Below are 24,236 nucleotides of genomic sequence, written 5' to 3'. Positions count from 1 at the left end.
CATCCTATTTGCTATGATCCATGGTCAGACTACACTGTACAGGCAGGATGGTTTCCTATATGGTATTATCATTTCAAAAGGCGTGGTTTTAAATGACCAATTTTCATCACTTACATACTGCTGTAATATCCAGATGTCCTTACCTTTTCTGATGCATAACCTACCAAGACATTTCATTATTAAAACCATTAATGTGTTTAACAGCACTGGACAAGCTACAAACACAGTTGAGGTGACAATCAGGTATTTGCAGTGTTGAGTGTTAGAGACCACCAGATGGCTACCTTGGCCCAACTATTTTGATACATGCTGAGTTGAGGGTTTTGCTGGCTGGGTTCCTGAGATTCCATACTACTTCTTGCTTGGGGCTAGTTAGCTCCTTATAATTAGGAACATACTTATCATCCATTTCCACAGCCACTTTAAGTGGAAAAGGTTTATTTTTTGCTTTCCACAAAAGAAATATTTTTTTTTTTAAACAACGTCCACTTTGAAACTCACTGATGTCCTCCCCAGCCTGCAAACTGTTTACATGGCATGATGCACCATCCATGCAAAACTGCTTACAAATCCTGCCTCTTTGTCTTGCTTCCAAAACCCCCAATTCCCCTTCAAATAAACCTTTTAAACATAATTTATGAGAGCTTTGGAGAGTTACAGTTTTCTAATAGAATTCTTCAGCCAGATCTGGATTGCTAAAGCCAAGCCTCAAGTAAGTTTAGAGAAAATGACATTGCAAGGTATTGTGAAAAAGAGGAGTACGGACTTATCATCCTGCCTCAGTAACTTCAGAGGGGATGTGCTGAAGGATTTTTGTTTAGAAGCCCTGTTCACAAACTCCATACCAAGGTCATTTATGTCACCCAGTGCTTTGTATCAGGAGGCCAGACCTCTCACTCCAAAGGGCACTACATTCATACATGCTACAGTCTCTTCCTTCCAGGCTTTTACTTCCCAGATGCAACTGTGTGCTCAGGTAAGAACAACCAGATAAGTCTTTACTTTCAGCTCTTGTCTTACCACCCAGCACTAGTTATAAAAGGATGACCCAGATGTGTTAGCACAGCTCACTTCAGCTCAGAGTTACCATGTCCTTTTAGAAGTACAGAATATTCAACCTGTATTACAACTATTCACCTTAACACTCTAGAGGTCAAATCATCCAAGGTGTTTAGGTACCCAGGAATCACATGCGATATCCCCAATGAGCAGAAGTATGTTATAGTACAATTACAAAAGCATTTGAGCAAGTTATAAAGACTAAAACACAAGCAGAGATTACATGAATGAAACTTGTATTTTATTTTTTTTCCCCAGAAGCCCTGAGGACAAGAGTAGAAAAGTGCTAGCAGAAATGTCAGACAGACAGTTTAACAGCTAAGATGACTGAAAAGCTGGTGAGCTCAGAGACCTCAAATTTGTCAATTGCCACAAGTAAAGCGATGCACAAAGCGGTGTGGTGTATATAAAAGGTAGCTTGATTTATTTTGAAGTTAAAAAGACTTTTATTTAATGAAGGCATGCTGGACCTTTAGAGATAGATGCCTTTTTAAAAATTTTCTTCCAGCGAGCTACAGATGAACCCAGGAAAAGGAGAAAGTTCCCAAAATCCTTGGAACTATATCCGACCAGATCTAATGAGAATGTTGAAGTGGCAAAATTCAAGACCTGCGGTGTGTATATATGCTGAATTGCCCCTGTAGAGAAATAATTTGATTAAATGAGGCCATAATTAACATAGCAGAGGAAGCATGGGTTTCTCAAACACTGGATACATGCTGATAAGAGCTATCCTAAAGGCAGTGCTACAGAAGATGTGTTCAACACCTCCTCCTATGGAGGGTCAATAGTCTTTCTTGCTTCAAGGCAGAAAGAGGAGGGAAAAAAAAGTTGCATCCAAGTGGGTATATTCCCCACCTGACATGGAAAGTTCTTACAACAAAACCAAAACAAAAATTGAAGAGCTTTAAAAAAAAAAAAGTCATCACTAACCTGGCCCAAAGTCCATGCAGCTGTGTCAGTCAGCTATCTCCAAGTCACTTGCTGGGAAACCTCAATTCTGCAAATTCTCTTTCTGCATGACAGAGGTTTTTCTAAACACCTTTTTGAATGTGTGTTTAATAAAGAAAGGGGGAGAGCATATAGATCACATGGTAGGATCAGGTTTAACTGGTAGATTGGACACACTAGTCCAGAGAAGTTTCACCCAACAATTCTAGAACCGATGTGACTAAGTAGCATCATTAATGAAGCATTACTTACTAAGCACACTTCTTTCTTACAGTTTTCTATCATTTCCTTTTACAATCTCAGTCTTTGTGTTTATTTTATTTTACTGAAGGCCCAAAAAGGGAACTCTATGGGTAAAGTGTGCCTACTGTTTGCCAGAAACTTTTTAGTGCTGACATCTTATGTCCACAGCAAAGTAGGGTTAAGCATCATTTTGCAACTCTTTTTACAGGGGAGGGGGGGGAAGAGAAAACATGTCTTCAATGAACACCTTTAGCCTGTGCAGGCTCAAGAATCTCTGGATTAGTGGTACAGTGACCTTTGTGGCTCTTTTGAATGCTAATCTCCAAGATCAAACAGTTTCATTTAGGCTGTTCTGGGATCCCAGCAACCAATGACCTGTATTACATTCAAACGTGAGGGGTTTTGTTTGTTGGCTGCTTTTTGGTTTTGGGTCTTTATCCTTCATAAGAAATAAAATCAGTTTAAAAATCATCAACTGACCTGATGGTGAACTTGGTTTGTTCTTGTCTACATTTTCACTTAAAGCCTTCACTGACAAGTTAGCTAGACTGACAGTAGAAGTAGCTTTGCTTTCCAGTGCAGTAGATATCTTCTGAAGTTCTGTCTATTATTTTATTTGTGGTAGCTTAGAAGTGTATCTTCCAAATGTCTGTGTTTGAGAAGGAAACTGTCTTCCAAACTGCAGAGCTCTTGCAAGATAAGCTATCAAGATTCAGCATTAATTGGTTTTCTAAGCAATGCTTGTGCAAGTCAAAAGGTACTTGGCAGAACTTTAAATTAGCTTTTGTCTGAGGTGATCAAAAGCTACATGGAGGATTTGAATTTTCTCCTTTTTTAATTCTTATAGTCCCTTGATGCATAAGGAAACACCTCCAACAGGTGACTAAGCCAGTGCTGTAGAGAATCCATTTAATTTGTATTCAGTGTTTTATTGAAGACTTCTGCAGTTCACTTTGAAATTGCTTTTCAAATGCTCTGTCCTCCTTGATAGTCTGGATTTCCTTCACCCACAAAGCTGTATAAAACCTTGCAAAAGCACAACTAGTCAACATTTGGTTCGCTCTGCTTAAGACATGACTATAGGCAACAAAACAGGTTTGGGAGAGCTGGGTAAGCACTCAACCAAGAACAAACCACACTACATCCAGCTGCTTGATCTCAGCATGCACATTAACTCTCTGGAGTCAGAAGAGTCTAGATGCTTGTGTTTATATCTGGATCCTTAGATCCACCCTCAGGCTTAAGTCTGATGTAATTTTAACCAATTCAAGCCAGACAGTTCACTAGTACAGTATGCCACTTGAACAATTTTTAAAACTTCATACTTTCACTCTGTACTGGAGCTTTTTGGTGTCAGCTAAACAGCAGCACATGCTGAGTAACTCTACAAACTTCCACAAAATGCTTTCCAGATATAATTCTGAAAGATACTGGGATACCATCTTGGGAAGACTAGAAGCAGACCAGGATGACCTTTGTCATTTCAGCTTCTCTATTGGTGCCACAGCTACCAGGTTTGAAATAACTCCTGGATTTCAGTTTGCTAAAATCCAGCTGCACTCCATTCATTATCTGAAGGCATCTGTTGATTTGGATTATTTTCTTGAGTGTGCACGCAACAGGTCTTTAATAGTACTGCAGGAACCACTGTGCTACTTGATGTGGTACACTTTCTAGAATAGTAGGCTGAGCAAATACTCTGCGTGTTGCCATCTCTGGTAGAAATCCAATTGTTTCTAGGGCATCTTCTTTCTGAAGACATGAAAGTGGAGGCAAATTACAACACACATGTTGGCAAAGGAGGTATAAATTACATGAGTCCCTTTGGAAGGAAAACAAAAACAAAATCTGGATGTTTTACCCGGAGTATGTACAAATCATAAAACATGCTCTATTTTATGTACATTGCAAATAAATATCAACTTGTTATATGCATTCCATTCTGTATCACATCTTTGCCAAAATTACTGTTCATTATCCAGTAAGTTAAAAGATGAAAATAATTCAGAAAACTGCTCCACTAAAAATGCACCTAGTGCACTATTTTAGTATAAATATGAAGATTGTGAGAAAGTTTTTGTGCAGTTGCACTCTTCTAATAAAATGAAGGGCAAATTTGTTTAGCAATTTAATTCAGTGCATAGTTAAACTGGTTGGCAAACTTCTCATGCTTTCTTTGATCCATTCGGTTCATTGCTTTCACCACCCGTTTCACAGCACCTCTGAAAGAGAAAAAAAATAATAAAAACGATTATGTTGATTCTGCACAATCATCTCAGAGAATGTTTATGAGTGTTGGGGGGGAAAAAATGAACTATGATTAATCACTACCAGGCTTCTGAACCCTGCACTGATGAGGCTGAACAAATTTGTCTTGTTAACTAAATTAGCTGCAGCAATACAAATAGTTTAATTCAGCAATGATTTTATTAACAGGAGTAAACAAATTAAAATCTTTCAGTTTAATGGCTGTGCATTCCACCCTCCTAGCATTATTTCTGTTAGTCACACATAGCAAGTTTGATTTTCAAAAGCACTTAACTGCTCTTGGGGAAAAAAAATAACTATAAGTATCTAACAGGCCCTAAAAGCCTTACAAAATCCAACCTGCAGAATCTAGCGTGCTTTTGTGAGAGAAGGGCTTGCTGTTCCATTCACATAACTAACTCATGTAGCAACTTTCCTTTCACAGGTTGCTAAAAACCCACTTCATTGGCTGCGGGCAGAGTAAGACACTTGCTCACAGCAGCAGCAGCCCCATTCCTGAGCAGCAGCTATTTAATCCACAAGCACAACACTAGTTTGGGAAGATGCCAGAGATTGCCATGTATCTCTGTGCAGAGAGATAGATTACTGCTGCAGAACAGCTAAGTGCTTAGAGTTTAGCATAGTCAGGACAGTATGTCCAATACCTCACTCTTACATCAAGTGGAATGGGATCTCTGCTACCTCGTGATGGGCAAGCATTCGAGCCCTCTGCAGTGCCCGCTGTGCTCAAGAAGGTTCTGGTGTGTTCTTCAGATTCAGAAAGGAAATAAAGGTACTAACTTTGGAGCTCTCAAGCTTTCTGGTGCTTCTGGATCTGATGAGGGTTAGCCCTCATGTTGCTGCTCTTTATTTGCTGCCATTGTTGCCTCCTAGTAAAGATGGTGCCCAGGGATTTCTCTCCTTTTGGGAGTGACTGCTATGCTTTTGAACTGCATTATTTTCCCCTTCACAATCTTTTGAGTGGAGATCACACAGCTGAGGTTTTGAGGGTGAAGAAAATGATTCCTAGACAGCATGAAGAGGAGCAGGAGATTCTCATAAAAGGCACAGAGAGTGCAGGCATATGTACTCTTTAACTGGTAAGGCAGAAGAATGGGTTCATGATTGCAGAGGGGTAAGGAAACAGAAGAAAGGCAGTAGAAGTCAAAAGAATGCTCTGCTGTGTACATCTGCCCTACAGAAACTTACAGTGGCTGCTGGGTACAGCTGAGTGCATCTTGCTTAGGGAATTTTGTTCTTTACTGAATTGTAGGGTTCCCATTTTTACTGGTTACTCTAGATGCCTCTAGCCAAAAAGCTCAGAAATCTGTGGCTGGTATTTGCAGGTGTGCTCATATGTCACCCTGCCTCTATTTATGAAGAGGGAAGATACCTCCTAACACTGCTCTGTAAAGAACCTGGACGCTCTGCCAAGGCAGGAGGTACGCCAGCTAAGGGCTTGGTTTGAGGGACTATCTCTCATTTAAGAACATGGCACTGACTGATGTTTTTGATTTCTACATCAGAAATGAGGTTCCCAAGTTGCATCGCACAAAGTGGATGGTTTCAAGTCTACTGCTGTTAGACTTTACGTTGTTACAGCCTGCCTTTTATCACTTCTAAGGATGCTGCAGGCTGTGCAGTAGAATGAAGACAAAACATCCTGGTAGTGTGCACCAGCCTTTTTCAGAATTCAGGTCCTACACACTGTTCCAGCTGTGCTCCTGTGGTTATCTCAGAGACAAGAGGCAAGTTGGCTTCTGTTTTATCTAACTGCTCTCTGTAACAGCTTCATTTCAAAAGCCATTTTGAAACATCTGAAAACAGAGGATACTTCTTAATAACACTTCTAAATGGTGGGATTAAAGATTTTCTCAGCAGCAACTGTAATGAAAACCAACATTCTGAAATAACACCTTGGAATAGGTATACTTTCAACAAAATTCTGCCAATTAAGTTACTAGAGTAAGGAAAATGTGGTCATGGTTTTGTACTTCAAATATTGCCTAATTGGTAGGAGAAAAGTGAGTCTTTAGCAGTGCAGAGTGGCCTTGACACTTTCATGTTATGTAGGTTTTACATTAGCACCACTGGATTGTGCGATACTGTAAATGAAATGAGATCCCACTTTGATGATCTGTGTGCAATTTCACTTAACTTTATTGGCAGACTAGAGCCTGGGTTTATCACCTATACATTTCAAGTAATTTGGGGTTGTTACAAGGAGCCAAGGTTATCATCTTGTTTAGTGCTGCAAAGCATGAAACCCATTAAAAACATGACAGGTTTGATTCGCTATGCCTGGCACTAACACATACGCAAAATCATTAGCACAAACCACAGTAAACCAAAACCAGCTTTTAAAACTTATTTTGTTAAAGCTGATATGAAATTCTGATCATTAGAACTGTATGTCTCTGACTTCTAAGATCAGGTGATGTGAATTTCACAGAAAATGTGAAATTTCTATAACTAAAAGCAATGTGGATCTGGTTTTGTTGTTATAACCATTACCTCAGAAAAGGAAAAACAAGAGTAAACAAATATTGTGCCTTGGATGCTGTTCAACTCGTCCAGTATGTTTAAGGAATAACCCACCATTAATGATTTTTATAATAATAATTTTGCTTTTTTGATTTGACAACTTTACACTTTTCACTTTCCTTTGGTTTCATTTTGACATATGAAATGCTTTAAATAGCTCCAGCCGATTGTCATTTGATAAAGACCAGAGCATGCTTAGGCAAATCTATGCTGCAGCCATGTCTAACCAAGACTAGATATCAGAAATGGCATAACAGAGTGGACATATGGAGCTACTATACATTCTAAAACCCATTCAGCTTGGTGGGTTGGTAGGCTCCCACTTCCACCTGAGCTAGCATGCCTGCTTTAAAGTTAACTCGCATATGTCTACATAAGTCACAGACACGTTTGTTCAATGTGTCTAAATGCCCATGTCATCCAAACAGTTTCTTCTCAAGCCAAATGTAGGCCAAGAGCTACTGTCATGTGCGGGGAGGAAAGGAAGATGAACACAAACTGCACCATTGTGGGAAGAATACTGTGTCCACATGTCTCTGGTCTGGGAATTATCATCTCCATACTCTTACACTGAAGAGAGACATGCAGCAGGTTCCAGTCCTTGATACTTACAAAGGACAGCAGGAGTTAAGTGAACAAGGACAGTAACACAAGGATCCACATGTTTTTCTGAACCAATTAAATGCATTCTCAGCAAAGGAGGAGAAAAATGCAATGGCAGCATGTCACTGGATAATACACAGGAAGGGATCACTGTGTGTACATACTGGATTGGATGGCGTTCGATCAGGCCCAGCTAGCAACTGGGTACACCCAAGAGTGAGAGAAAATACACAGGAAGCCCAGGCAGCAGTCAAAAGTTTGGGAAGGTCTCTGAGCATACATCAGAGGTTAAAGGGCAACCGTTAAGACACTGCTAAATGCCAAAAGCCAAGGGGTTTTGACAGATCCTTTTAATAACTGAAGTTCTGCTCAGCACAGCCCATCTAAGGCTTTCAAAAGGAAAAACTTCATTTTTCACTCCATCTACACTACTGCAGCGTGTCTGATGTTTTAAGTTGTGTCACTCCGAACACATCATCTTTCCAGATCAGTACTACTTGCACACATAACGTGGCACCCAATTAATAAATGATCATCCAGAGAACCCACTACAGCAATTAAAGGATTAAGAACAAAATTAAGGATTAAAAAACCCCACCAACTTTCATAGGGAAATTTTGCAAAATTTGCTGAAAATCATTCACAAAGAAATAATCTTGGTTGTCAGTATCTGTTACTCTGTACCATCCAGAGATATGGAAGGCGTTCCTGCTCTGTAGCTAGCAAAGAAAGTTGTTCAGTAAGTGCATGTTAAAGCAGAAACAGAAAGCACCTCTGAGACAAAGGGAAACAGCAATTTAACAGGTTTTAGAGCATGTAAGCATCTTACTTATTGAAGACTTTCTTCTCAAGCCGAGAACGAGAAGTGTTAGCTTGCTGCTTCAGGTCTGTCAAATTTGGATATTTTTTCTTCTTCCCTTTCTTTTTCCCTCCTTTTCCATTACTTTTAGAGGAACCAAGATCCACTCCTGTAGCTGCCTCAACTTCTCTCATGAATTCTGGATCTCGCCATTCTGTTTAAAAGAAGAAGCATGCACTTTGAAACTCCAAACCCTGAATTTGCAGTCTGCTAAGATGCAGGTTCTTGCCACTGCTAGGCGAGGGCAGAGTCGCTGTCCTGTAAGTTGCATACACAAAGGAAGGAGATGATAAAGCAGTTAGCCAAAACAACAGATCTTGATGAAAAAACCCTGCTAGTCTCGGATCAGTATCTATTATTAGCTGCTGTAGATAAAGCTGTTCTGCAGTAAAACTTAAGTTTTTGCAGTAGCACAGTAGCAACATTCCAAAGAAACTATTCCATGTAGGAAAGGTGACATAAACACAGTGATCATTATTTAGAAATTGAATAAAATGCCAACAATGTAGCTGAGGAACTTGTCTCCAGAAATAAATTCTGAATAAGCTTAAAAGTAAACCTAAAAAAATGGAATATGTTAACTTTTGAGGAGAGTAGGGGTGAGAACTTTGTAACTTTTCTGCATCAATCATATTTGCTTCAAAACATTAACTGGTATCTGACACTTAAATAGTGTTCTTGAATAAGACAACTTGACTCTGTTGCCATGAACCCAATCTTGCATCTGAAAAATACTACTTTTTAAATATCCCACATTTCCTCGGTTTAATTATCTAAATCAAGTTTCTTCTCCTGATAATAGAACAAGAGTTGATTTATCTCATCAAAAACTTGTTTTACAGTTTTATCAAAACCTTAATGCTTCAGAATCCAACCACACACTGTAAATGGATCCTGATCATAGATGCCACCACAGGAAAAAGCATGAACAATTTAGACTGTAAACTCTGAGGAAGCCATGGTCTTTCACCTTTAATGTCTAGTCTTGCATATCAGAACAAGGAAATATAGTGGAAAGCAGGAAGTAAAGATGTGGCTAGAGGATGGATATCTTCAAGGGGAAATTTAGAAGAGTGGCATTGCATTACAAAAATTTCGACCATATGGGTTGGAAAAAAAATGTAGCAAGCACCACTTCAAAGAGTAACATGGTCCAAACTCAGCATAAGTGTCAGAATTCTATATTTTAACAACCAGTAATTGCCAGTCATTTTTCATATAGTTTCCTGTATGTCAATCAGCCTTTCTTGCCTGCAGAAATTGTAGCACCAAATGCCTACTACCCTTATTTAACATCTGTGTAGATACAGAAAAATAAACAGTCCTAAATGACTATACAATGTCACTTATACACCAATATGGTCACTGAGTGTGACAAACATTGCTAACAACATTTCAGGAAGGTCAGAGGCAATGTCCTCACTTAAGAACACTGTGTTTAGGAATACCAGAGCAATTTTCCAAGGAAAGGTTAGATCTAACTTACTATGATACACGGAAGCGAGGACTGATTAAAATCCAACATACCAAAAAGCATGAGGAAAATGAAGCTGTGTAAGAAATGAGCAGGGGAAGTATAGAGGGAGAAAATAGAACATAAATATTTGATAGATCATAAGACCTCACAGAGCTGTTTGGTGTGTTGTGGTTTTTTGTTTTTTTTTTTAAGTGAAGGAATACAGAACAGCACAATTCAGATACAGGAACGATTAATCCAAGATTAAGGAAAACTGTCTAAACAGTTTATCTCCCAGTAATAAGAAGGCGTCACAGTTTAGGAACCCAGTGAATGGAGCAATTGTTTAAACACAACGAAAAAATGCTGGCATCCAGTAGAGATGAAATGAGCATTTGAGTAAAATGAAGGAGCAATTTAAAAGCCTTTGAGAAAAATCAATAGAATGCCAGGGAAGAGCAGCCTTTTTGAGCATTGATGGGCCCCTAAAGCTCTTCATACATTGTTACTGAGTTTAGCAGCAGGGAAAAGAAAATTACACAGTTTGCAAGGGTAGGCGGGAATCAATACTGTAGTTAGTAAAGAGATGCTATTTCACATCTGACTGGCCAGCGGCCTGCCTTCACCAGCCTGTCCTGATACCTGTTTGTTAACAAGTCACTAAGGGCTGAAAAACCAGATACTCTTCAGGGCTGACACAAAAAATAGGCACTTAATTTGCTCTTGTGTGCGAACTATTGGAAAAGGATGAACACTGCAGATTAGCAGGTCAGTGTAATCCCACCTGATTCCACCATCTGGACTGAAGAGCCCAAAGCACCATTTTGTGGACATCAGCTAGAGTTCAAAATTTTATACTAAGTTGAAAAATGCTCCATAATAACAATGACAGTGTTGTTAAAACAATCATTATCACATGAACTGTATTACTTCCACATAATTATTTTCCCCTTCAATCACACAAGGATGAAAATAAACCTACCATCCAAAAGGCAAAAGGATTTTGGTGCAATTTAAACATGCAGCCGATCCCCACATTTTAATTCTATTTAGAAATTTTTCAAACTGTTGTCATTAGCAAATGATGTTGCCAATTGTAAGACCAAAGCTCTTACTGCACGGGGTGGGTTCCCACTTGTATAGCAGCACTGCTCAGACTTGCTGCAAGTCCTTTGTAAAAAAAAAAACCAAACTAAGCAAAAACCAAAAAGCAAACCCTAATGCAAACCAACCAGACACCCGCCAAACAAACAGAAGACCATTTTAAAAGGCTGATGAAAATATTACGAAACAAATATAAAAAGTGAGGCACAGAAATGAAGAAAGCAACAAAAAACAGTGAAGAAGTATTTAGTGACATCTGGTATATGTACAGGTTTAGAAACCTGTAAGGTTTTGTCTAATAAATTAAGTGCCATAGTTTGTGTAGTATCTCCCTGGACAGACAGGATGGACCTTTGTATGACATCTCAGCTTAACAACCACACTCAATAATGCAACACAGCAATGTCAACACTGGTTTGGGACTAACATACACATCCTTGTGGGCCAGAGGTGAGAAGCCTCTAACAACACTGAACTGACACTGTAATAAAAATAAATATTACGTTTAGCCTCAAGCAGCGGCAATTTCACAGGGAAAAAAAAAAAAATCAATATTTTTTAGTGCAAGTGATTTTTATACCAGAGTATCAGTTTCTAGTTTGAAACTAGTCCCTCAAGAACACCTGCTACTATAATTTGTTAGTTTTAGTTTGTCATAACTAAGTTGGGAACTCTCCTTTTTAGCAAACCATCCACACCCCTGCCCTGGCTTTGCTGCGAGAGCCCAACTGGACTCATGCTGTTGGCTGGATGCCAGTTTAGAGCACTTAGCTCCACCTGGATAAGGATGGAAACTACCTGCAAGCACAGCACTTTGACACATGAAAAACCAGAATGCATTCAGTAACTGCTGCATCGGTGTGGTGCTGGTAATTGCCAAGCACAGCCACTCAGACAGCCAAATCAGAATTAAAGGAAACTGGGTGGGCCAGTTTTATGTTTAAATGCAGGCTCATTTGACATAGACCTTTTTGAACAACAGATCAACAACTTATGCTCTGAAGATGTTTTGTGGAAGGTTCAGTAGCCTCATTAATAATATAACTGTGAAACTGATGAAATACTGAGCTGGTCAGAGCTTAAGAGAGAACAAACTCCTTAATGGGAGTACACTACAAGATATCAAAATGATAATGCCTATAGATAAGTTAAATTAGAATGCAGAATGCTCACCTAGAATAAATAGCTTAAACCAGAGAAAACTAAGACCTGGTGGAGGAAGGCAGATTAAATAAAAGCTTTGAAAACAAATCTGTCCCCTCCAATTATATACTATGTCTTTGCTGGATAGATCTCTCTCTTCCATCTTCCTTCGCAGTCCATCAACTTTCAGGAGCTTCCTGGTTGCAATCCCCACAGTGCTCTATGAAAATCTACCTTCTGTCCATCACTAATGAGGTTTAGCTGCACTATTGCAAATAAGTGTCTTATCCCACTTGGAAATCTTCCTGACTGTGTATCATTGCTTGCTGTCTTTCTCATTACCTGCATTCCTTACTTAGCAGTCCAGAGCGCCATCCTGGCTAAAAATGCTCAAATAATCTTGAGGAAGGACAAGCCTTCCCTCCACACCTGCAATCAGCAGCCAGGATGCAAGAAAGCCATTAGTTTTGTTGCCCGTCCCCACCCTTTAAAAACAAAATCCAGATTATTGCACAGTAACATGTAAACAATTAAACAGCACAGCTCTGCTTGCTCCCTTTGTCAAGCCATCATGCCTATCAGAACATTCAGACTAGTTATAATGCCAATAAAGTAAGGCTCACGGTGAGGGCTCTCCTAATTCAGAGTATTTTCTAGTGATGCTGCACTGATGCACAGCATAACAAAGCCAGGAATTCTCCTTCCAAAACACAAGTAGTAAGCGAGTAGATATGGGAAATATAAAATACAATAGATATTAATAGATAATGGAAAAACAAGTTCCCACATTGTGACAAAAAAAAAAATGCACTCTGCCAATATTTGTGGTAACACAGTGATCCTAATAATATCATTACATTACATAAATCACAATTGTTAGGGACCAGCAAGATTAGACTACTTCTTTTCAGAAGCATGGCAACAGTTACTGTCAAGCATTTCCCAGGAAATAGGTTTAATTGTCCTTAATAAACATGTTCCTTAGATAAAAGCTGTAATTCATTTGTTTGAGAAGCGTTAGGAACATCAAGACAACTACTGGAAATAAAGAACAAACAAAATGTTAACCTCACTCTGTGTATACCACATCAGCAAGGATCACTGCAAATGATCTACAAATTAAAACCAACGGGAATTTAAATGAGGGAATGCGGTTAGGAGCAAACCACAAATATGATCCAGTCCTGTGGATCTCAACCTATGTCTTTAGTAACAAAAGAATCAGCTTTCTTTCTCCATAGAGCCTGTCACTGTTGCTGTCCAATTGTATACTGAGATTTGTCCAACTTGTATCTATATAAAGATACAGTGTATATACAACATATAGATACAATATATGAAATATATATACAATGTGGATAAAATATATACAATTATTGTCCATATTGTAACTTTATTGTCGATATCGTAAATATAGTATACAATATATATACACAAACACATACACAATAAAGACACTGTGCTTACATTTAAAGCTTATCTCCTACCTCTGCCTAACATTTTTAATTTTTTGTTGGTTTTTTTGTTGTTGTTGTTTTGTTTTTCTTTTTAAGACACAAACCTGGCTGAGCTGCTTGCTTCTCAAACCGCATCTTTTCTTCTCTGGCTCTGTCCTCTGCGTTAATGGGAATCCCAGAATCATCCCGAGGAACTATCTTTCCATGGAAAGGGCACTTCAGTATGAAAGAAAGAAAAAAAATAATCTCAAAACTTCTGAATGAAATTCAACATAGCTTAAAGCCAGACACTGGAATCGAGCAACAAAGGTCTACACTTGATTTTCAGTCCCCCTTAGAAAGCATCAGGATCCCATAGGCATCATGTGTTTAATACACTCAGAATCTCCAAGAAATAATCTCTTTGTGACACAAATATCCAGTGTCAGGAGGCCAGCACATCCCATCAAGTCTGGAACAAGGGCACCAATGCCGAGTCCTATGTTGTTGTTTATGCTACACCCTATCCCATAACAATCCCATTTACAATGTTTGAGTGCACACAGATCCTTCAAGCTCAGATAATACAGGAAGAACAGGAATATTAGAACAAGTATTTAAGCAAAGTATTTCTGCTCAATAGTGCCCAAAATTTGAGGCTGTGTAGGATTTAGTTTCCATAAAACCTAATTTGTAAGTAAAACCTCTTTGCCCCTCAAACATCCAAATTTCTAAAAACAGTCAATATCAAATACGCCTCTCAAAGAGGAAAACTTTTCGGCAACCATATCACAGCAGTAAATAAAATAGAAACACCTATGATGAATGCCAGAAATACTTGTGAGTTCCTTAAATGTTTACAGCTTCCTTACCAAAACAATGCTTCCCATATGAAGCACATATTAACAGCAAACTTCTCCAGACACAATGTTCTTCCACTCCCTTGAGCTATATTTACAATGTGAAATAAACTTTTATGGACATGTTTTAACAAGATCTCTTCCATATAGCACGTACCCTGAAGTCATGTAACTCAGTGCCCACCTTAATCCGATCCTGTCTTTCACACAGACTTCCATCAGGCATTGGTGCTCGACATTTATGTTTCACTGGTTCAAACTTGCCAGCAAACGTTATATATCTAGTTTTTAACATTTCAGTTATTTCTTTATTTTCCACCTCTTCCTCTACTTCACTGGGTGCCCAAAATCGATGCTCAGAAGCAAATCTGGAAAAACAATAAATGAGAATTATTCATGAAGTTGTAAGAAAGCACGCATTGATGCCAGTACACCCTATGTTAAACTTACATGTAAAAGGATGTTTTACTAGTGAATTAGAAAAATTTGAATCTACCCTTCTTTCTTATGACTCCTATATTATGACAACGCCTGTCTAGTATTGATTTCTTGTTTAACCTGCTAACCTATTACAAGTCTTAGCTCTAGTTCATGATCTGACATTCTGAATCAGTTATCTGATATCCAGTTTCAGTAAATAATTTCATGATTCTGTAGTTAACATTCTTCATAACAAAATACTTCTACGATTAAAACACAGAAGATAGATCAGTGAGGAAATAGTTTGGTCTTAACTTGTCCGATCTTATTCCTAGCAGCTGTACTCCTGCAGCAGCAAAGAAGCAGGAGCTGAAATCAGAGAATGTTGCAATGTATGAGACCAACGAAGAAAGCAAACTATCAGCTAAGCCTTGTAGAGATTCTTTCTTCCAGGTTCTCCCATACAGTGTCCATAAGTCTGAAAACTTGTAGGATGTTCCTCTAAGAAATTAAGCTAATCCATTGAAAAATCTATTTTAAAGTTAGAGATCTTACCTATAGTTACAGACATATATAGGCAAATATACAAAGAAGATTAGTACCATGTCAGTGGACATGGGAAGTGGGACAGAAGGGGAACAAGGACCCTTCAATGATGCAGTATTTTCAAATTTTCTCAATAGTATTCATATAATTCCATTTTAACCACCCTAGGCTGCCAATAGTCTATAATGAGAAACAGGCAACCTCAAAGAGTAATTACCTGACTAGATGCTAATTGGGATGCAATGACTGTCCCTCTGATGGTAAATGTTTCTTTCTCCTAATCATGAAAAGAAATTAGGGTCACCAGCTTAAGTTAGATATCTAACTTTAAGACATCTCAAGTTAAACAACAACAATCCAATCCCAAATGTAAGGAAATACAAAACAAAAATACAGCTAAACTAAGCAAAAAAAACTTCCAGCCTGCATGTCTGCTACTTATTACAAGCAAAATGGAGATATCTAGATGACAGATGTATTGATAAGGACTTAAAATTCACAAAGGACACTTTACAACCCTGTATTCCACACCATTCTTCCACCAATCAGTCCCAGTCTGATCTGAGAGGATTTTCTCTATCCATATGCAATTCCTTTCACTCATTAATATCATTGGATGTCATTCCTCCTTCTGAGATTTTGCCTTCTGTAGGCTGCAGAGTCATATATACACGAACACTGGCTTCACTAACCACAGTGACCTCGACTCAACAAAGCACATAAACCAAAGGAATTACTTTGGTGGGCCTGAAATTTTGATGAATTTTATCTAAGGAAGTTTTCAGCAGATGACAATAGAAAAAAAAAAAAGTGGAGGAAATTATCTGACCTTAGCAACCTACAACATATATAGCTGCTGTTTTTTCTGCAATAGTTGACCATTTAAAACTATATAAAGAGATTAAGAACTAGATCAAAAAAGGATTAAGGAATTTTTGAAGCCCTTCCATGGTTTGCCAAGTCATCAGAAAAATGTTCAGCAAGTAAAATCCTTCTTGAAGAGATTCATGCTATCCAATAATTTCTTCATCAAATATACCTCGCTTGTGCCAAAAAAATTCTAACCTGTGATAAAGTACAAATAACTTTCTTCCGGTAAATTAGGGGATAAAGACAAAAGAGTGGAGACTAGTTCAACATGAAACATAGTAATATGTTTCCACAATTTCTGGTTAAAAAAAGAAAGTTTTCAATCACACAATTCTGCAATCTATAGACTAAATAAAAAACCTCTAAGATTCTTTATAATATACCAACATGACTTTAGTCAAATGTTTGAATGGTCAAGTATTTCAGCTTCAGAAACTATGCGGCAAGACCATAAAATAGACAGTAAATAGAAGAATTAAATATATTTCTTATTTGCTTAGTTTTAATACAATCCTTAAAACAAGACTGAATGCTAGCTCTGTGCTACTAACCTTAGAGACACAAGGAGGGAAAAGCATTGCTAGAAAGACACCACACAGGATGTCTATACGCAAGGTAGCCTTGCGGAATCTCAGTAAAATTCTATTGTTCTTTGGTGGTCTGAACTCCCCTCCCCCTCTAAATTATCAAATTACAGTTACATAAGAATGAAGAAGCATTTAACAGTTGTCTATGCCAATGTTTCCAATTAGAAAAAAGTTCTATTTTTTCTGTCCCTGTACCACTCCAAACCTGCATCCAACAGATTTCAAGGAAACGAAAATTATGGTTTACTCTATGTATCATTAATCAGTATTTAGGAACTGGACTTTAAATAGCCTGATTCCTACACAGATATTCATAGATATTATTGTTTACTACAATCATTTAACTCATTTTCTCCCAGCACAACTTACAAACAGGTGAGAAAAGAACAAAGCAGTGCTAATTCCCAAAGTTTTCTGATTTCCTGCTGTTGTATTTTAAGCCACATTTTAAAAAGACAGAACATGACATCTTCGAAAAAAAATAATAATGATGCACGTGACAAGTAAAACAGTTTTGTAAGATCAGAAGGGGAACAGATCATCAGCTAGAAGATCAACACCTCACAAAGAGAGTGTTACTAATCTAGACAAATAAGAGGCTTTGATGGAAATTATATAGCTTTGTATCAGGAGAAATAAAAGACAAGTAATGGTTAACTGAAATTTAGAAGAACGTCCAGCTCCTGGAAAAATGTTGCATCCTTTCAACAAATTTATATCAATTTCCTAAGATGATGGGAAGCTTATAAAAAACTTGAATAAATATAAATTCTAAAACCAGTACGATGCATACAGAGATCTCAGGGCAAGCATTAAATGAGTTAATTCAAATATCCTAGTCAGAGTCATAAGAAGTGCTGCACTAGCTAATTTACTCTGATCCTAAGAGTAAGCTAATTTAATTCAATGAGGAGAGTAGATGAGTTTGGCCAGCCCATGCTATTCAAAACAGCTGATTAAACTGGCATAGCATACACCTCTCCAACCACAACAATAAAAAAAGTACTACTACAGCTTTATAAACTCATTTTAAGAGCTCTTAAACTAGTTGAATGAGTTCTGTGAGTGAAGGTGGAACTAGGGGAAACTGATCAGTCCAAACTTTTTGTTAAGCCTACAGTTACCGTCACTTCTAGAAAAGAAGACAGCTCACCACTGACCAGCTAAATAAAACTCCTTTAGAAAATAATCTGCCTGGTAGCTGCAGTCTCACTATCAAAATCTTAATTCATTGTAAATGCTGTAATTAAGTATAGCGTTAAATAGGTGAAGGGGAAAGCTTTTCCAATTCAGATTCTAAAAATTCAAATTCCATACACATTCTGTATGTGTTGTCTGGGTTTTGGGTTTGCTTTTTTCTCCTAGGCACCTTATAGAGATAGTATGCATGCATATAGAAAAGTTAAAGGAGTTGGCTAACTACCACCTTAATTTTTCAATAAATATACTCAGGGGTCAATGGTATTGTGTGTGCAAAGTTACTTAAATTATCTTTAGTTAGATTGTCATATCTGTAGTTATAGACTATAAGGTTCAGAAGTGTGCCCTCTATTTTATTGGAAAGCATAAAAATAAAACAGTACAGCACAAGGCAGACAGGCAGTGAAATGTGCTTCTGATTTCACTTATGACTTGAATAACTCATTTGCAATGTAAAATAAAGCCTTACTACCTTTTTGACGTTATTGCAGACAAATGCTTCTTAGAGCCCTGCTGAAAATCTTAACCATTTTATAGGCTTTGAAGAGCTTACACCACATGAGACAGAACCCAAAACTTGGAGTGACTGTGTTAAAGCATATTATGTATCAAATGTCACTCACTGGCTTTCAATAATTTAAAAGATATTCAACATTTTATGCAATCAGATACAGGGGCAAAGCTTTCCTCTTGTTTCTTTCTACAAACACCGTCTTAAGACTATGATTATGGGTTGGGGTTTTTTGTTTGTTTTGGTAAGAAAAGCTTAAAAGTAAAAATCTCATTCTCAGCAGTATGATTTACAACCCACGCAGTCTACAATTTTTGCCTTTTCCAAGCCAAGTATTGCACATACTGATACTAAAGTTCTGGTGGACCTAAATGAAATTTCTACATAGAGGGAGGACTTTGCACCCCAACTTTCATATAAAAATACTAGTGCTAAAAAGGGGGTTTAAGAACTGACTGCTAGAAATCAGTTCTGATGTAGACCTACTATCTCTTCTACCCAGCATTGATAAATCTTTCCCTAAGTCAGCAACGTTTCATGTCCAAGAAACACAAAGCCTTCCCAGGCAAGAATGGAAAGCAAAAGATCCAAATTCAAATCCCATAACTGTCGGTTACACGATTTGACCCTATAACAAGAAATCCTGTAATTTTTTGTGTGACTGAACAAGCATAGCAATTTCCTCAGTTCCCACTCTGTAAAGTCAGGAAAAACACCCCCAACACCTCCCCAGCCTTTCTCCTACCTCGCCTGATATTTATTTGGACTGTAAACTCTCCAGCAGAGAGAACGTCTATCTTGCACTTGCATAGCACTTTGCATAATGAGGTACCAATTTAAACTGGAGTAAGTGATGCCATGCTGCAAATAATACATAAACATGAAAAGAGCAGGAAAAAAAAAAGTGCTTTGAAGCATCAAAGGATATTTAATTAGTATCACATCTTCTCAAAACAAATAACATTTAAAGGTAGAATTTCTGACTTTGTTTATGGGTTCTACAACACAAGGGAAAGCAGAAAAGTAATTATCAAAAGAAATAGCAGTCACCCCACCGCATGACCTCTGAGTACAAGTAAATCTATATATTTGTTTAATTTGTCTTAGAAGAAGAGAAGCATTACTTGAGAATCTTCCCAGCACTTGGCTGATTCTGTCCCCAGTAGTGAAGATCTAATCCAAAAGGCATGAAGGGAGCCTTAGCTCTTTCCTCTTCTAGTTTTTTTCTCCTACAGTCAGGCTCTTCCAAGGCTGCTGGCTCAGTAGCTACAGATTCACTGGAGAAAAAAAATATGATAAAAGTCAATACAGAACAGCAGTGATCCCAACTTTTTCTCTGTTTTCATCAGATTTTCAAACCAACACTAATATTACCTTAAATCTAGGACTACAACCACCTTTACAGGGTTGTCTGTTTTGGTTTTTTTAAGCATACAGAGCACACCACCACAGACTTTGCATACAGCACCATGAGCTTAACTGCACATTCAGTGAGAACTAGCCGACCAATATTACACCGTGGGTGAGAAGCCTAGAGATCTAATGGGGGCAGCAGTGGATCACGCATGCTGTGCTCTTAACAGGAGCTACAGACATGATATTGCAAACCATTTTTAGAAAGGTCTTGCTTCTGTAAACTCATGCCCATGTTTGCATGGCAGTCACACAGATTGCAAAGTCTTTCTTTTGTTGACAAAATTCCATCTTGCAGACTTAGAATACTCATTGTGCAGCACCACTGCAGAATTCATTAGTCTTCAAAAAACAGTACTACTATGGAGACCTTGGGTAGTCACTGAAAGCTTCAAATGGTCTTAGTCACCTTACTGAAACATTAAATTTTTTAAAGATTATTAGTAAAAATATACGCCTGAATACCCCAAACTCTGGAGTTCCAATGAAGCAAACTTTTCTCAGATTACATTCCAGTTTGCTAGGGTTTGGGGGCTTTCCTGGGCAATGTAGAAATACCTTTTCAGGAACACGCCACTAAGTAGCTTATTCCAGTCTTATCCCCAAATCACAGATAAATGCTAGAAAAGACTGGAGTTTCACCAAGCTTTGAACAGGATTGACAACAAACATGTCTTTGGAATCAGTGTAACATGTCTCCAAGCAGCACTGACAGCATAACTCACTAGGAACCAAGAGATGGCTGAAACTATTTTCTAATTCAGTGTTAGGATGTGTTCTGTTTAGTTGCAAACCAAAAATAAATCCCAATAAATGGGCCTAAGTTTTTTGATTAGGAGAGAAGGGAACACTTCATGTTTTCATAGAGGGTATTTACAACACATAAAACCTAAATCAAGTAAGTAATAAAAGTTTCCTTAAGGTCCTGGTGCAATCACTTACAAAAGACAGCCTTAGCAGTTTGCCTAGTTCATGAGTGCTTTTCTGACTAATACATACAAGTAAGAGCAAGAGGTTTCTATAAGAACTAAAACAAATATAACCTGGCACATAGACGTGGTAACTTCGGTAGCTTGTCTCTAATAAGTTTCAGTGTAGCAGCTGCACAGGTTGGATCAAGTTCATCTTCATCCCTTTTCAGCTGGGCACCGGAGCTCGTTGGAGCTGGTCCTATTGATGTCTTCCCCACCAGTGTTTTAGGAGGTGACTGGGGTTCTAGCCCTGTAAAAAAAACCAAACCAACTGACGCTTAGCAGCAATTCACCTCTCCCACCCTCAGTGTTTCACAGTGGGGCCAAACAGCTCAGGATGCTGATTCACATGTCTTACTACTTTCAGTTTGTGTTAGACATCAATCCCACTCAGAGTGATATTTCTGCCTGTGAAATTTTTCTTATTTTGGAGCAGAAACAGATTGAGCAACTAAGTACAGCAAAGCAACTTTTAAATTTTTATGACGTGGTATGACAAAGAATGATGTTATGATGTTACTTCATCTTAGAAAGAAGGATTTTAACAATACATCTTTGCCTAAACTGCAATACTGCTGTTTATATACAAATTTCTAGTGTAACATCTGCTTGCTGGAACATCATTTCTATACTGAAGGTTGTATCAAGGTAAAATAGAATAAAGGAACTATTGGCACTGCTGTTTAATACTTGGAGTCCCAAAAGATGTCTAAAAGCAGTAAAAAGCAAAAAGGAAAGGCATACATCCATATCCTCCTGTGTGCTAAGATTAATTCTTCATGGTGTCTCAGCAAAAAAGTCCTGCTAAAACTCCTACAGCTTGGCACGGAGAAACCATCCTGGGTGGGGGATTCACTGCAACATGACTGACAAGAACAGGAACCACGGTTACCCAGCAAGGCTGGTGGGGGAAGCACACCCAGTGAAAAAAGTGTGTATGAGGCACTTCCCTGTTCTTTGGTGATTCTCAGCTACCACATTGACCTTTTAGAGCTGAGAACATAAAACAAAACAGCTTTTTTTTCTCTTCCTGATTTGTTAAGAGGCAGCACCACTGAGAATAGTTGAGTTTCGATTCCTAAATATATCTGCAAACAGAATTATCTAGAGAACATTCTTCTTTCACAGCTGCTAAACCACACAATCTGCCAAGATAAATATCTAAAGTGCTGGCATAAGCAATGAGTATACCCACAGCGTAAGATTAAAAGACAGTAAATGCCTAAGCTACACCTAAGGAACAAGCCCACTGCAAGGCAGTACCAGGCGTTGATGTTCAGCACCAGCAGCTCAGTGGTGGGGCAACTTAATTACTTCATACAGCTAGATTAGACAGTCAACACAGACTGTAATGATGCAATTAGATAGACTGAGCAGTTAGACAGCACATGCCTCTACCCACTGAGCTATAGAAGCAACTCTATTAGCTGGTAGTAGTAACAAACTTTTCAGCCAACAACAGCTAAAAATGGAAAGCTATGATCCCTCATGCTAATGTAATAGACTACACCCGCCACATTGGAAAGCCTTTTTGTAACAGAATTGATTGAAATGCAAGACCACAACCCTCAAAATCCCCCTAAATTAACACAAAACCTCATGATTTCACAAAGCCGAAGTTTTCAGCAAGTTATCTCAGCCTTATTATGAAAAGCAATCAGAATTTACCTAAAATATTTTAACCATTATTTATTTGGAACTTCTAGTCTCTTGCCCACTTCTAGCCAGCCCTGAAGCTGTAACTAGAAGTATTCTTGCTTTGCTAATTTGTTTGCTAGTCATTAAATGGATCAAAAGGTATCAGCTACAAAGGGAAAAGCTAACATGGCATCTATGACCCTGCCCTTTAAGTGGGAAATTGCAGGATCCATAGTGGCAGGTAGCTTTGGTACACAATATGTTTTCATTTCAGAGAAAAACATATTTTTCACAAACAACATTACAGAAACTTGCCCTGACCTCTCCTACCTTGTAAGGCCTTCCAGCAATTCATCCTGTCCTTGATTCATTTGCACCAAACCTACAGGGTATGAACACAGAAAGCATTGCCTGACTCAAGCCACAGGTTAAGCTGCTGAGGTAGTAACCTTCTAGATCCACTGCCAGGTACATATGGGTCTACATTTTCCAAGTACCTAGATCAGAGGCTGAGTCCTTGTGCAGGGAATGGCCTCTCCTTGCTTTCCAAGGCTCCAAGCTTAGGGCACTGAGAAGGATGTCCTGTCAACCCCCTGCTTAACCTAGTTCCTGGATATCCTCTCCCCAGAGATAACTGACAATTCCAATTCAAAATCCACAAAGTTGGAGCCCCTCAGAAGGGGAGGAAAATGAAAGCAGAAATCCAGTTGGATCTGGCTCATGTGCATGTGTAGCCTTTAAATTTTGCTGCATGCAGTGAGCGGTCACTTCAGTCATTCCTAGATCTTCTGAATACAACTGACTCCAGAGAAGACAGAACACCCCAGAATACTCTCAAGGATGAGGACTCTAAGACCATCTAAATCCCATGTCTCTCTCTAGTATGGCTCATACTGCTAACAATGAAGAAAAATGTTTTAAGGGCAAGGCAATTCAGGGCAGAGGCCAGTAATGACAACTGTGGCAGATGGTACGCCTGCTCCTCTCAAAACAAGGGGGAAGGTAACCAGCTATGTAGAAGGGAAGAGGATGAGAGCACTAGCCATCAGCAGTAAATAAGCATTCATAGAGACCTCTCTGCTTAATATACTCCTTCTGCTTATCCAGTGTATGACAAAGAAAAATATGGACCACTTTAACAAGATGGTTGAGGCAAGTATATCTGTGATGCAACATGTACATGCTAGTATTTGCCCATGTCCATAGAGAGACCAGATCCAGCTCTGGCAGGCAGACACATTCCACCTTTTGTAAGAAAGGGCTACTTGAGTATCATGTAGATACCCCACAGGAGTGAACGCACATCTGTGAGTGGATATTTCAGTAATGCCAGTCCTGTGGCAGTCCCAGAAATGCTTCAGCAAGTACCTAACCATTCAAACGTTCACAGGCAGCAAGCACTGCAGAGTGGACAAAAAGACACACACCGCAGTCTGAAGCCAGTGTCCAACCCAGATCTTCCTTGACTCCTTGTTCTATTCTCTGGAAAACACCTCAAAACCCAAGCCCACATTCCTAAGGCTGTGCATCTGGAAAAAACAATGCTGCTCAAGCTGTCCAATGCTTCCTGGGGAC

The 24,236-nt window shown here is 38.6% G+C and overlaps 1 protein-coding gene across 2 annotated transcripts in view; it reads right to left on the bottom strand.

The window, feature by feature from the left end:
• Positions 1-1,278: 1,278 nt before the first annotated feature.
• UVSSA (UV stimulated scaffold protein A) overlaps positions 1,279-24,236 on the bottom strand; it is a 58,475-nt gene continuing 35,517 nt past the window's right edge. For both annotated transcript variants that reach the window (XM_040591959.1, XM_040591967.1), the window contains exons 8-13: positions 21,096-21,273; positions 19,764-19,916; positions 14,690-14,873; positions 13,771-13,882; positions 8,477-8,660; positions 1,279-4,475 (exon numbers count right to left, since the gene is read on the bottom strand). In XM_040591959.1, coding sequence (XP_040447893.1) covers positions 4,382-4,475; positions 8,477-8,660; positions 13,771-13,882; positions 14,690-14,873; positions 19,764-19,916; positions 21,096-21,273 — 905 coding nt within the window. In that variant the 3' untranslated portion in view covers positions 1,279-4,381. The remainder of the gene's footprint in view (positions 4,476-8,476; positions 8,661-13,770; positions 13,883-14,689; positions 14,874-19,763; positions 19,917-21,095; positions 21,274-24,236) is intronic.

The sequence above is a fragment of the Falco naumanni genome, chromosome 1 (genome assembly GCF_017639655.2).
Source record: "Falco naumanni isolate bFalNau1 chromosome 1, bFalNau1.pat, whole genome shotgun sequence".
NCBI classification, from domain to species: Eukaryota; Metazoa; Chordata; class Aves; order Falconiformes; family Falconidae; genus Falco; species Falco naumanni.
The sequence above is the reverse complement of the archived record's forward strand: the minus strand, read 5'-3'. Positions and strand labels throughout refer to the sequence as shown.